The 14198-nt window shown below is 34.4% G+C and overlaps 2 protein-coding genes across 2 annotated transcripts; one reads left to right on the forward strand and one right to left on the reverse strand.

Annotated features, from left to right (window-relative positions):
• The first annotated feature begins 1455 nt into the window (after positions 1-1455).
• LOC146898026 (F-box/kelch-repeat protein At3g06240-like) lies at positions 1456-2652 on the forward strand. Its single transcript, XM_085736500.1, has one exon. The coding sequence runs from the start codon at positions 1456-1458 to the stop codon at positions 2650-2652; it is 1197 nt and encodes a 398-aa protein (XP_085592626.1).
• A 2253-nt stretch (positions 2653-4905) lies between these two features.
• On the reverse strand, positions 4906-6468 carry LOC146898027 (F-box protein CPR1-like). The gene has a single exon (XM_085734731.1). It carries the CDS (start codon positions 6373-6375, stop codon positions 5035-5037), a length of 1341 nt encoding a protein of 446 aa, XP_085590857.1. The 5' UTR covers positions 6376-6468; the 3' UTR covers positions 4906-5034.
• Between the last annotated feature and the right edge of the window lie 7730 nt (positions 6469-14198).

The raw sequence follows: 14198 nt of genomic DNA on the forward strand, positions 1-14198 counted from the left end.
AGCACCCTTTTGTCAAAGGTTATGATCATATACATTTGAATCAATGTTAAGGTTCATTAAGCACGCATTTGCCAAATGTTCCAATTTATATGAATTATTCTCATGAAGAGTTGCAACTCCTGGTGAAAAAGAGAGAAAAGTAGTTTTGAGTGTCTTGTCAAGTATTGGTGCATTCTCTTTTATCATAAATACGCAAAGTAGAAAATATTGAATTGAAAGTGATGAAAATAGTATTAATTAGAGTTATGATTGAAGAAAAAAATTAATATTGCAATAAAAAGTAAAATGGATAAAAAAAAATTAGGACAATATTTTTTTTTTGCAAATGGCTCAATTATTTTTTAAACAAAATGACTCAATTATTTTGTGACAGAGAAGTATAATAAGACAGTGATATAGCTGCTACAGCAAATATGAAAAGAAAATTAAGTTTTTAATCACCGTCACGAAAATATTATATTAGTATGGTTTTGTTTGTTTACTCAATTTGTTTGACTCAATAAAGTAAGAAAAGAAAGTTTTTTTTAGACATGAAAAGTTTCCTAAAAACACAAATAAATGACCAAATTACCTCCAACGGTAGCTAACTAACGCCGACAAACCGGCAGCAGTTAACTACCGCTGATTTTCTTTCTTCAATTTACTAGATGCAGCTCTCTTTTATCGTGTAATTTTGTGAGTTTGTTCAATTTTAATTTTTTAATCTTTTCTTTGAGTCCTTTTTAATATGTTCTTTTACCCTTCTTTTCCAAGCTTATGCCAAATCTATGTATTATTGTCCTTTAAACTGATTCTATGTTCTTTTATCCTATGATTAAGGTTACATGAGATAAGAAGATAGTGGTAATAGATTAGAAGAGAGAGGAAGAAACATTAGAAATTTTAAACCAGATAAACATGTTATTAATCAAGGATTCCATGTAAATTAGTAGAGCTTAAATTGATTCATTTGGACAAACAATGATAAATTTATTATTTATGAGGCACTTGTTGTGTTCCATTAGAGTTCTGTGTTTGCAGAAAGATGGAGGAAAGATGTTGAGGAAAGAATGAGTTGGTGAGGAGAGAGAACAAATTGATTAGGTGTGAGTGGGTCTGTCATTCACTTGAGACTTTTTCACTCACAATCAAGACCAAGACTTAGCCTATCAAACCGTAAGTGGGTCTAACATAAATTGAAGAAAGAAATTCAGCGGTAGTTAACTACTGCCGTTTTTCCTAGTTAACTAGCGTTGGAGGTAATTTGGTTTTTTAGGGAACTTTTGATGTCAAAAAAGCAATTTTGGTAAGAAAAACAATCTCTAAAAAAATAAATTAATGAAAATCAATTTCCTACCGTAAAGCCCACAAAAATAGGGTAACAAAACAAAGAAGGCCCACAAATACACAATATACCTCTTTTATTACTTCATTATTCACTGATTTTAGGTTTCTTCCAGAGAGACATCTCAATTCATGGCTGTTGCTGCAACACATGAGAAGGTTAGTAAACATCTGCATATACATGATGACATTGCTTTCTGTATTCTCTCCAAGCTGCCTATTAAATCTCTCAAAAGATTCACATGCACTAACAAATCATGGTCTCGTTTATTTCGAAACCCTATTTTCATGAACATGTTTCGCACCAAATATTTCATATCCAAACATGACGAGGGAGACGATAACACGCGTCTCTTGCTAAGGCAAAGAACAAACCCAATCGGCATTGAATATCATGATACTCTGTGTATGCTTTCTGGTGAGAGGTACGAGAATAAAGTCATATTAGATTGGCCACCGCCTTTTCAAGAAAATGACTCATTTATTCGTATTGTGGGTTCTGCCAGTGTTAATGGCATTCTTTGTATGTCTCATGAACGCCTTCATGACAAAGTAACCATTGTTTTGTGGAATCCGGCCACCAGAGAAGTTAAGGTCGTTCCTCATAGCCATCTACCATATGAGAACATTGAGTTTAATGCTCGTCCTTTGGGATTTGGTTATGACCATGTTACTGATGACTATAAGGTTATCCGGTTTGCTGAATATCCCATATACTTTGAAGGTAATTGGATTTGTTTGCGTGGTAAGGATAGCCCTTTATGGAAGAAGGATATGTACAAACCTTTTTGGGAGATATATAGCCTGAAAAGTAACTCTTGGAGGAAACTCGATTGCATTGATGTGCCTGTTCCTTGGTATAGTCATCATGCGCTGTACTTGAATGAATTGTGCCACTGGATGGGCTCAAACCAGAGAATGGCGTCGTTTAACTTTAGCAATGAGATATTCATTACAACACCCTTACCCTCGCTTGACTCAAAATGTAGTAAGTGGGGGAAAAATAACTTGGTGTTGTTAAATGGATCCGTGGCGTTCATCTGTAGTCTCGTCGATTATTTTCACATATGGATTTTGGGTGAAGTCGGTGTTAAGGAATCCTGGTTCAAACTCTTTGTTGTAGGACCTGTCCCATGCTTCAGACATCTTATTGGGGTAGGAATAAAGAATGCTATCTTCTATATAAACAAAGATGATGAGATATCATGGTTTGATTTATGTACCCAAAGGATTGAGGAAATTGGGGTTAAAGTGCAATCACTTCGATTGAAGAATCAGATTGTAATTTATAAGGAAAGCCTTCTTTCTTTTGGAGCAATCAATAATTAATTTGCTTTATAGTGTAATTCTAAGTTTCAGTCAAGAGATTCATAAACATTTTTATTAGATTTAGGGTTATATACCAAGATAAATGTTATGACGGTATTTATATATTAATTGCCCATATTTCAGAAAACCTTCTTTCTTTAGTTTCTGTTCTAATTATATTAATGATATTTTATCTATATCGATTGGCGTCCATTTGGTTTGTTTCAAATAATTGAATGATCTTCGAGCTTTGTTGAGTCTTTTACTTTCTGAATAATTTTATAGACTTTTACAATCAATAGTTTCATGAGCTGTTTGAGGGCTATCCATCTTATTTTTCTCAAGAGATAAAATGAGCTCTATATGAGCACATTGAAATCTTGTTTAAAAGAAAAATCCAAGAATGCATATTATAGTTGAGATACGGAATGTGTAAAAGAATCCAAGGAGATAAATTATAGTTCTGCTGCTTAGATATCAGTAGCATTTGAGATGTTTATTGACATAGATTTGCCATGTTTACTCGACTCAATGTTCTATATTCTCATGATTAAATTTAATTTTATACATGCATCTTACAATGACATGTCTATGAGATGTTGTGCATCCCGAATCACCTTATAGTCATCCCTAATATGGTCATAACCAACTCCAACAGGACTTAAATTAAACTAAATGTGTGTATACGATTGAAAGATAGGAGGAAGGATCTTAAATTGCCAGGTAGTAGGGTTCCACGATAAAGTTGTTGCGGTTGCTGCGTAATTTCCAAGGCATTAGTAGAGACAAATAATGTCATTAACACTAGCACAATACAAAATCTCAATGTATGAGCCATCCTCTCTTAAAGTGGAGGTGGCCAATCGAACCTTGTCCTATTCTCAAACCTTACGCAGGAACGAATGCACAGTGATTCTTGGATGGGAAATCTCCATCTATTGTCCTTTAGGAGCAGATAAGCGATGCTGTCGCCCTCGTCATGTTTAGATATAACAATTGGTGCGGAACATGTTCATGTTTCCACAAAACGAGGGTTTTGAAATAACAGAGACCGTGATTTTTTAGCGCAAGTAAAACGTGTGTGTGTGTGTGTGAGAGAGAGAGAGAGAGAGAGAGAGAGAGAGAGAGAGAGAGAGATTTAAGAGGCAATTTGGAGACGGAATCAAAAAAGGCAAATTATGAACAGTTTATATGCAAGACTGTATCCGGGCAGTTATTGTCCCGAGAATTTCACGAGATAACGTCTCTTTACTTTCCTTAAATTATGCCCCACCACCTCCCTTGATTTGTGGCTAGGAAGAAATTTGATTGGACAATTGCTTTTCGCTTTCTATTCAGGACAACATTTATTTGGAGAAATAGCATTGCTCAATTTGGAATTTGATTTGACAAGCAGTTATATATTAAAGCAGCAACTCAAAGCAAACAGCACCATACAACAAAAGTAATTGGTGAGCAGAAACAATACCCAAATAAGTCTGTCATAAAACACCAGAAATATCACTTAATCAACACCGAAGAGCCTTAGTATTTAACATTACACATTTTGATGTAGCAACAAATTGAATATCCGACAACAATCACTATTGGCCAGATGAAATAATTGACATCTGAAATGTTACAGGATCATCCAAGAGATGTTCCAATTTACGTGTAGAAGTCAAGATTGAAATATATGTTCATTTTCGCAAGTGAATGATATCATGTATATCATACAACAAGAAAACTTCTTTCAATTTCTGTAATGCATCCAAAGGTCAGCCACTTTGACAACATATATTGCATGCATATATGTAATCAACTTTCTCAATCATTGAGAACTAGAAAAGGCTATCCACCTTGAGTTTTTCGTACATTCGAGTTCTACAACAAAATGAGCTCAAGTAAGCTCAAGATCAAGTCCAATAACAGATATTATTTTAAATAAAAACACAATTATAATTTTACAACGTAGATAGCCCTTAAGTTGTATACTTGGACTTGTCAAATACGCACACACAAAATGACAATAATCCAGATATGACATATGACAGAAACTGAAACCCAAAACAGAAAACTTGCTAGATGACAGAAACTGATAAGCATAGCACAAACAACAACTGCTGCACTACTTGTATGGAATTGATAAACACATAGGCAATTTATATCAATCATGTTTCCCTTGCTACCAAAAACAAATAGGTTATACATCTCATTTCTCCATAAAAATAGATGTCAAATAACAAAATCACAAAATGTTATGCAGTATAGAAATCCTAAGTTACTAACCTGTTCATCTGCCGTGCATAGAAAACTATAATTATTAAATAATTTCATAACATTCATATTGTTATAAAATCCTAAATCTGACAACAATGTTCATCAATCTCTATCTCGAAACTTGAGATTCGACTACAAAAGTAGTTAATTATTCACTCCTCCGAAAGGATGAAGGTTTTCCTTATAAATTACAATTTGCGAACAAAATAACCTGTTGTCTTCGTCACCTTCAATTTCCTCAATCTTTTGGGTACTTAAATCAAACCAACAAAGCTGATCAAAATCTTCATCAGAATCTTCTTCCTTGAAGAATATACGATTCTTGTTCCCTGCTGAGATAGCAGAGATAATAGAACATGTTAATGGTCCGACAACAAAGAATTTAGTCCATGATTCCTTGGCACCGAGTTCACCCAAAATCCAAATGTGAAAATAAGGCGTCCTGTCATAACAAGTGATGTAAGAAAGAGACCCATTTAACTCCACCAAATTCATTTTCATGGATTCATATTTTATATCTGAGTTAGAAGGTAAGGGTGTTGCAATGAATGTCTCTTTGCTAAAGTCAAACGACACTATATTAGGTCCTTTGGCCCTCAACCAATGGCAAAATCTATTCATGTTTACCAGAGACATAAAATCTCGGGAAGAAATAGGCATATCATCGACCCCATTGATTTTCCTCCAAGAATTACTTTTGAGGCTATATAACTCCCAGAAAGGGTCATACAACTTGACAATGAGCCTTTTCTCCTCCCAAAAATTGTCATTCATATCTAGGTCATGTAAATCAGTGTCCCAAAAAGGATCATCCTTGTTTGGCAAATAAACCCATTCCCCTTTAAAATCCGAGGGATATTGAACCTTACGAATCACCTTAAAATCATCTCTAACAGAGTCATAACCAAATCCACGAGGTGGAGATTGAAACGGAATAATGTCCTTGTATGGTTGAAGCTCGTATGTTTGAAGGCGGGGACAAATGAGCATAAATTCCGGCTGAAGGCTAAGAGGAAGGATCCTAAATTCCGCTGTAGCAGGGTTCCACAATACAGTTTTTAAGCCTTTGTTGAGACAAAGAGCGCCATTAACACTAGCAGAACCCAAAATCTGAAGAGACAAAGGAATCTCACTGTCATGCTCTTGAATTGGAGGTGGCCAATCTAGACTAACCCTATTCTCAAACCTTTCACCGGAAATAACGCACAGGTATTCCTGCGGGGTATAACACCCTGTCTCTTCCTTTAGCAGGAGACGGGTGGAATCATCGGCCTCGCCATGTTTGGGTATGAAAAAATTGGTGCGGAACATGTTCATGAAAGTGGGGTTTTGAAAAAGAAGAGACCATGATTTTTGGGCACAAGTGAAACGTGTGAGGGATTTGATAGGCAATTTGGAGAGAATGGATAAAGCAATATCATCATGTAGGTGACTGTGAGAAGAATTACTAACCTTGTTCGTATCTATCCTTGAAGCAGCAGCCATGAAGTGATTCAAACTGAAAATAAATGGCGGAAGAAGAAAAAACTCGGTGGTTCAAGTGAGTGAATAAAAACACTGCAAAACAAACGGTGATTGGAAGTGCATAATAGTGAAGTGTTTATTGTTGCTCTCTTTGTTTAAACGTAGGGCTACGTTTAAAAAAATAGGGTTTGTAGAGAATAAGTACATGTTTGGATTGGCTTATTTTAGAGCTTATGCAAAGCAATTTATACAAATAAATAATAATTATGTTGGTGTAAGTCCAAGAAGCCAATAGTTTATTGTTGCTCTCTTTATTAGCCGAAAGGCCTATTGCTTACCTTTACCAAATTGAAGCAACCTAGAGCGACATCAGTATTGAAGTAGTAAGAGTTATGATATTGGTAGCATGTGGTAGGAGGTTTTTTCATAAATTATTTTCTGAACCAAAAATTAGGGGTAATCATCCAAAATTAAGGTTAATTATTAGGAGTAGGTCAAGACTACTTAACATTTATTTAGTCTAATTTTGTGTGTGGGTATGTGTGTGTGTGTGTATATATATATATATATATATATATATATATATATATATAGAGAGGGTGTATCAAATGAGAAGAGTAGTTATTGTGAGAGATGAGAGGAATAAATATGGACCTTTGGATCAAAATAAAAGGTGAAGATTAAAAGCTCCACTTTAAGTTTCATATGCTCCTTTTTTTGTTTCAACGCGCCTCTTCCTTTCCTCCCCACCCGTTCTCCTTCCCCCTCTCTCTCAAAACTGAACGCTCCTTGATTCTCCTCTGTACTTCCTCACAACAATTCGGTATAATCAACAAAACACTAAAATCTTGTAAAATCATTGTAATGGTTTTTAGTTATCTCAATCAATGTCAGTTATAGACCTATTTTTCAACTCCATCGTATTGAAATTAACTCAACTAAGAAAACCATGGGGTTTTTCATAAGTCCAAACTACAATGGCTTTTCACCTATCAAGCTTAAGCTCAATCTAATTTGTTTGGAAGCTAAATAATTTCATTTTGTAAAAGACAAAAAAGGGTAGATGTATAAATGGGTTCGCTTCCTCTTTTTTGTGCGTTTCGTTCATCTTCTCTGGTGAACAATTTGTGAATGTCAAAACCAGGGCCGTTCCTAGCATTTTAGGGGCCTAAGGCATAGTTTGAGAAAAGGGCCCCTTATATAATACTCCCTCCGTTTTAAAATGAGTGTTGTTTTAGGTGTTTACACACATATTAAGAAATGCAATGATTAAGAGAAGAGAATGGTTATTTTACCAAATTATCCTTATTAACTATTGGTTAGTTTTAAAAGTAATACTTTGGAAGTAGTGTGCAGAGTATTAATTGGAGGGTACAAATGAAAAGAAAAAGTTATTATTGCATTGGAAACTGAAAGCGACACTCATTTTGAAACAAATTTATTTGGCTAAAGCGACACTCATTTTGAAACGGAGGGAGTACATCATAAACTTTTTTAGTTTCTTGTTATGATTTTATTAGCGCTTCATTTCGTTTTTTTTTCCTTTGCTTTTCACTACAAGATAGAAGTCTTTTTAGGCAACATCTTCAAATAAATTAAATACTCCATAGAAACCAAAACTAAGCAAAATACCATAGAATTGGAGAACAATTGCGCTTGCGAAGTAGACTGCAATTTTTCTATTAGGCCTATTTTCGACTAAAATATAATTTGTTTAGTTGTGAAGATTCTCTCAATTTTCTGGATAATAAATATCATAAATATTTTTAATATTAGTAACACACATTATTAGGAACAAAGGGCCCCCGAAAAATATCACAAATTTCTTGGCACATTATTAGGAACGAAGGGTCCAATTTTTTATTTGGGAGGGTGTAAATAGAAAGCTTTGTTTTGTATGGGGTATATATAATAAATTCCATCAAAAAAGCCCAAACAATAACAGACTTCAGCCCAGTTTTTAATATCAATATTTCGGGCATGTCTGTAGGTCTATTTTACTACGTACACCCCGCAAAATCCAGTTCTTGCTATATGCACCCCGACAGATAAAAAAAAATTTAGGGCCCCCTACAGGCATGGGCCCTAGGCCGTCGAACTCCCGGCCTATGCCTAGGGCCGGCCCTGGTCAAAACAAACCACAAGATTATCCAAAATTGGTTTTTAAGTTTCTTTTTGTCGATTACAGTTAGTCTCTTTTAACAGTAATTAGATTTTTTGTGAAGGAAGGAAATAATAATGAGATGAGATTCCACAATTGATTATGGGTATTTCTAGAAATCAAAGAAAACAGAATCCAAAAGCTTGAGTATCTACAATTATATAAGAAAATTTTAAAAGGGGCTGCTTTGATTTTGTAGGAAATACAACGATGTTGAACCCTTCTTCTGTAGTGAATGAAGGTCACTGTTAAAAGAATAGCAGAATAAGAAATTTTTATTCCCAAATTCTTTTCGCCGGATTTCGTCGTCGGGACCCTATTTGCCGCGTTTGTCGTCAGCGTTCTTGTTCGTCGTGTTCTGGGGAATTAATATATATATATATATATATATATATATATATAGAGAGAGAGAGAGAGAGAGAGAGAGAGAGAGAGAGAGAGAGAGAGAGAGAGAGGGCATATCAAGTGAGAGGACTTTTTAAATGAGAGGGTGAGAGGAATTAATATCATCCTTTGGATCAAAATAAACGGCTAAGATCAAATTTGAGTAGAAAAGGCTTGGCACACTTGAATAAATAACATACGCTCTCTTCTCTCATATGCGCCCCTGCCTCTTCCGTTTCCTCTTCATGTTGTTCCTGGTTTTCTGCCTCTGTTACAATTCACATGAATAATTTCCATTTCAATTCACATGAATTTATTGAAATTGCTTCTTCAAATTGTACGCCAAACTCAACTTCCTATTTATTATTATTAGGGAAGAAATCGTCTTCTTAAGATTGGAATAAGCTTTAAAATAAGGGGTATTTAACTTTAATCTGATCTAGTAGTTATGCTTTCAAGTTCTATTAATTTTAATCCAAATTCGAGTTGACACCAATGAGTTGACACCTTGGTGTCATTTGATCTCATCCCTATATATATATATATATATATATATATATATATATATATATGTATATATATATGTATATGTATATGTATATGTATATGTATATGTATATGTGTGTGTGTGTAATTTATTCGATTATACTAATTTAGAAATAATTTTATGTGGTTATGCGCCTTCTTATAATCTCTTCATAACATAAATGCAGCAATCATTTAATGCACCACACTCTTCTAGAATGTTTTGTACGAGAGTAAGAGATTATTCACCCTCTCATTGACATTGTGGATTACCCTCTAGAACATAAGTTTATTGTCAAAAACCGTTTTGTTTACTGACTAGAATTTTTACCCGTGCTATCGCTCGGGTCATAAATAATTGAGAAGTTAATACACTGCAATATGATCCATTACATGGATAAGAAAACAATTCAACATAAACAATACTTTAAGACATACAACAGTTGTTCAAACATTTTGGAATATTTCCTTCATGTAACACGTGCTACCGCACGGTTCATATACATTGCAAAAAAGTACTTAAATGTAATATTATTATCCATTACATACAACTAAAAAACATGGATAATTAATAGCAAAGATACGACAAATTAAATAAAAATATTAAACCCCGAAGAAAATAGATGTTTGACTCGTGTTATCGCACAGGTTTATTATAGTCAAATATGTCAATTTTTTTAACATTTGATATCTAATTTATTATTAACATTTGAAGCTGTATTAAAATATTAATTAATTAGAGATGATTAGGTACAATATAGAGCTTTGCAAGCTCAAACTCCAACTCTAATGTATACTCGTTAAAACCAACAAAATTATCTAATTTAATTTATTATTAATTTTTTTAAGCCTACAATAAGGTGTTTAATTAAACACCCTATTACACTTATACTTGACACAACCACTTCATAGTAAGTATGTATTAATGTACCGAATTGCACACATGTTCCTGCCATGAATTTCATTGATTGTCAAAACAGAATAATTCATAATTCATGTTGTTGCGGTAATACACATCCTTTAGTTAGTAGTCCTTTGTCAATTGTCACATAAAGAAAATAAAAAGAATGCATTAGACATCATGAACTAAGTGCTTTCAGTAATAAGAGCAGATAAATAACTCCTAAAATGGAATTTGAAAACTAAATAGAATATAATTTATTAATGCTTATATCCTTGGATTTCATCTGCAAACACACACAACCATGAATTTGAGCATGGAATGACACATTGGTATTATAAAAAAAAAATTAGATAAGTAATGATAATATTGTTGGATGAGAAACAAATCCGGTGAAAATTTTATATAATTTTTCCATTAGGACAATCATCAAAATCAAAACTAGTAAAGCTCATTTGAGACAATAGCCCTCTACTAACCACCGGCAAACTTATATATGAAAGATGAATAGAAGAGTGTAAATCAAAGGAAATTTTTAATCTGGAAATTCATAATAGAATGATTAAGATGTAACCACAAATCATGATTATCCCCTTAAAAAACATAAAAATAAAAACGAAATTTGTGCTATATCGTGTAGGGTGCGATCACGATGATAATGCAAACCAATGAAAGGAAAGAGTAGAGGAATTGGGACGTTGCGATCGATTGGAGAAAAGAATAATGTGACGTGAATCTAAAGCTCATTGAACCCTAACAATAAACACATTGATAGCCGTTGTAGCACCCGCTCATATCATCGTTGTCGTTCTTTTTTCATCAGATCCATCGATCTTTACACAAAGCAGTGCGCGACAGATTTCAATTATTCCATGGAGGATGTGGTTGATGGTGTGGCAATGAGTGTAAAAGGATTAGATTCTGAGTAACATGGCCATATGTAGAGAGGTTATGGGAGTGAGGTGGAAGATTAGCCTTATCATGTTTGATTGTTTTTGTAAAGGAATGAAAATATTGGGATAAAAGTGGGAGAGGAAGAAGAAATTAGCAAGAAAGAAAATGGATAAGAAAAACATGGAGAGAAAGGAGAAAAAAAGAACATATAATGAATTAGAAGAGAGAGACCAAAATTATATTTGTTAAGATATATTATAATTCTCTATTTATTGTAATTATATTGTAAATATATTATAATTCTCTATTTATTGTAATTATATTGTAATTATGTTAGGAGTAATTAGTCTTTATGTGTAATTACTCTTTGTGTTTCTTTGTCTTCCTTGTACTTGAAACACACAATGAATATACAAATAAAGAAAATGGATAAGAAAAACATGGAGAGAAAGGAGAAAAAAAGAACATATAATGAATTAGAAGAGAAAAAAAGAACATATAATGAATTAGAAGAGAGAGACCAAAATTATATTTGTTAAGATATATTATAATTCTCTATTTATTGTAATTATATTGTAAATTTATATTGTAAATATATTATAATTCTCTATTCTCTATTTATTGTAATTATATTGTAATTATGCTAGGAGTAATTAGTCTTTATGTGTAATTACTCTTTGTGTTTCTTTGTCTTCCTTGTACTTGAAACACACACACAATGAATATATAAATATTTTTCATATCCTCCTGAGTTTCTACATGGTATCAAGAGCTTAGGTTTCCAACCTATTTTTTTTCCACCGTGTTTCTGTGTTTCTCCTGAGTTTCTACATGGTATCAAGAGCTTAGGTTTCCAACCTATTTTTTTTCCACCGTGTTTCTGTGTGTTTCATTTTTTTTCGTGTTTCTGTGTGTTTCATTTTTTTTTTTGAAGAAAATTTTGAAGAAGATAAATAGCCCACCTAAATTGGCACCGAAGAGAATCGAACCTGAGACCTTGCGGAGGAGCACACTCCCAAGACCCAAGCCAATACCACCAGGCCAACCCAAGTGGGTTTTCTGTGTGTTTCATTTGTTTCTCTCATGTGCTTTTGCTGTTGTTGTGTTGTTGCGCTGCCAACACTTTGTTTCTAAATCAAACAACACTATTTCCTTTGTAATTCCCCACTCACCACTTACGTTGCCACATTTGTGCAATTTCCTTTGCATTACCTTTTCAATTGTGACATCATCTATCACAATTGTTAACGTGATTTGCAGCAAACCTTTTCCCGTGCCTCAAAACACAATAGAACCAGCGTGATTTGGTCAATTTTTATGATGGAGGAATATTGTCATCGTTCTCGTAATCTTGGACATTCTTTCTCCCATTGTCCTATCGTTGAGTGTTATAACTGCATGAAAAGGGTCATATTGCTTCAAATTGTTGTCGATACTGCAAGACAGTCGGTCACTTGATTCAAAATTGTCCCAACTCCATTGGGTCTGTCACAAATATTGAGTCTCTTTTGAGACAACTTTTTCCTTCTGGTAATACTCCTGCCGCTCTTTCCACTACACCAGGTAATTCTAAATGGTATTTTGATTCTGCATGTTGTAACCACATGACATCAGCATCTCATTTATTTTCTTCCCTATCCAAAAATGACATTAATCCTTCTATCCACACTGCCGATGGATCTCTTACGCACGTAAGCCATACAGGTTCTATCTCTCTATATAATTTAAGCTTACCTAATACATATCTCACCCCTAAACTAAATTTTAACCTTATCTCTGTTGGCCAATTATGTGACCTTTGGTTATGAAACTATTTTCTCTTCCTCTGGATGCCGTGTGCAGGATCCACAGACTGGACAACTCATTGGAACTGGGCGTAAGATCGGAAGGTTATATGAGCTCATTGAACTGCATATTCCTCATGAGTCAAACATTTGTGCAGCTTCCACACATTCTTTCATTCAACTTTGGCATCGTCGTCTTGCCCATAGTTCAATTGGTAAGTTGCGTCCTCTAGTGTCTCAAGGTTATTTAGGATCTGTCACCATTGAGTCTTTTGATTGTACTGCTTGTCAAACTGCTAAACAACCAGTCTTGTCTTTCAATAAAAGTACATCCATTTCAGTCTCATCATTTGATCTAGTGCATTCTGATATTTGGGGTCCTACTCCCACACCCACTATGGGAGGTTCTCGGTATTTTGTTCTATTTATTGATGATTATTCTCGCTTTACATGGATATATATGATGAAAAATAGACACGAGCTTCCTCAAATTTACATCAATTTTGCCAAAATGATTCAAACACAATTTTCTAAAGTCATTAAAGTCTTTCGGCGAGATAATGCCATGGAATATCATGATTCTAAACTCTTGTCATTTCTTAGTGAGCAGGGTACCTTGTCTGAATTCTCATGTCGATACACATCTCAACAAAATGGTCATTCTGAGAGAAAGCATCGCCACATTGTTGACTCAGCCCGTGCCATGCTTATCTCAGCCTCTTGTCCAGAAAGCGCTTGGAGTGAAGCCGCTCTTACCGCTGTCCATATAATCAATCGTCTTCCTTCCTCTGTTCTTGGTAATGTCTCTCCTTTTGAGCATCTTTATCTCACTACACCAAATTATAACTCACTTAAGGTGTTTGATTGTGCTTGTTTTGTCCTCCTTCAGCCCCATGAGTATACTAAACTTGAGCCTCGTGCTCGTCTGTGTTGTTTTCTTGGTTATGACACTGAACATAAAGGTTATCGATGTTGGTATCCAATATCCCAACGCATTCGCATCTCTCGCCATGTTGTCTTTTTTGAACATATAATGTTCTCTTCCTTGTCAAAGTTTAAGTCAATCCCGTCTACTTCCACTCCTCTCTTTACTAACCCGATGTCGACCTTTTTCCTAGTGACACACATGCAGGTTATGAGACATAAGCAGATTCTTCTAGTGAGCTTCCAACCTCTTCCGATGTTCAACCCACTC

This window comes from Medicago sativa, chromosome 8 (assembly GCF_051527215.1).
Source record: "Medicago sativa cultivar Bolivia chromosome 8, Bolivia_mono, whole genome shotgun sequence".
NCBI lineage: Eukaryota > Viridiplantae > Streptophyta > Magnoliopsida > Fabales > Fabaceae > Medicago > Medicago sativa.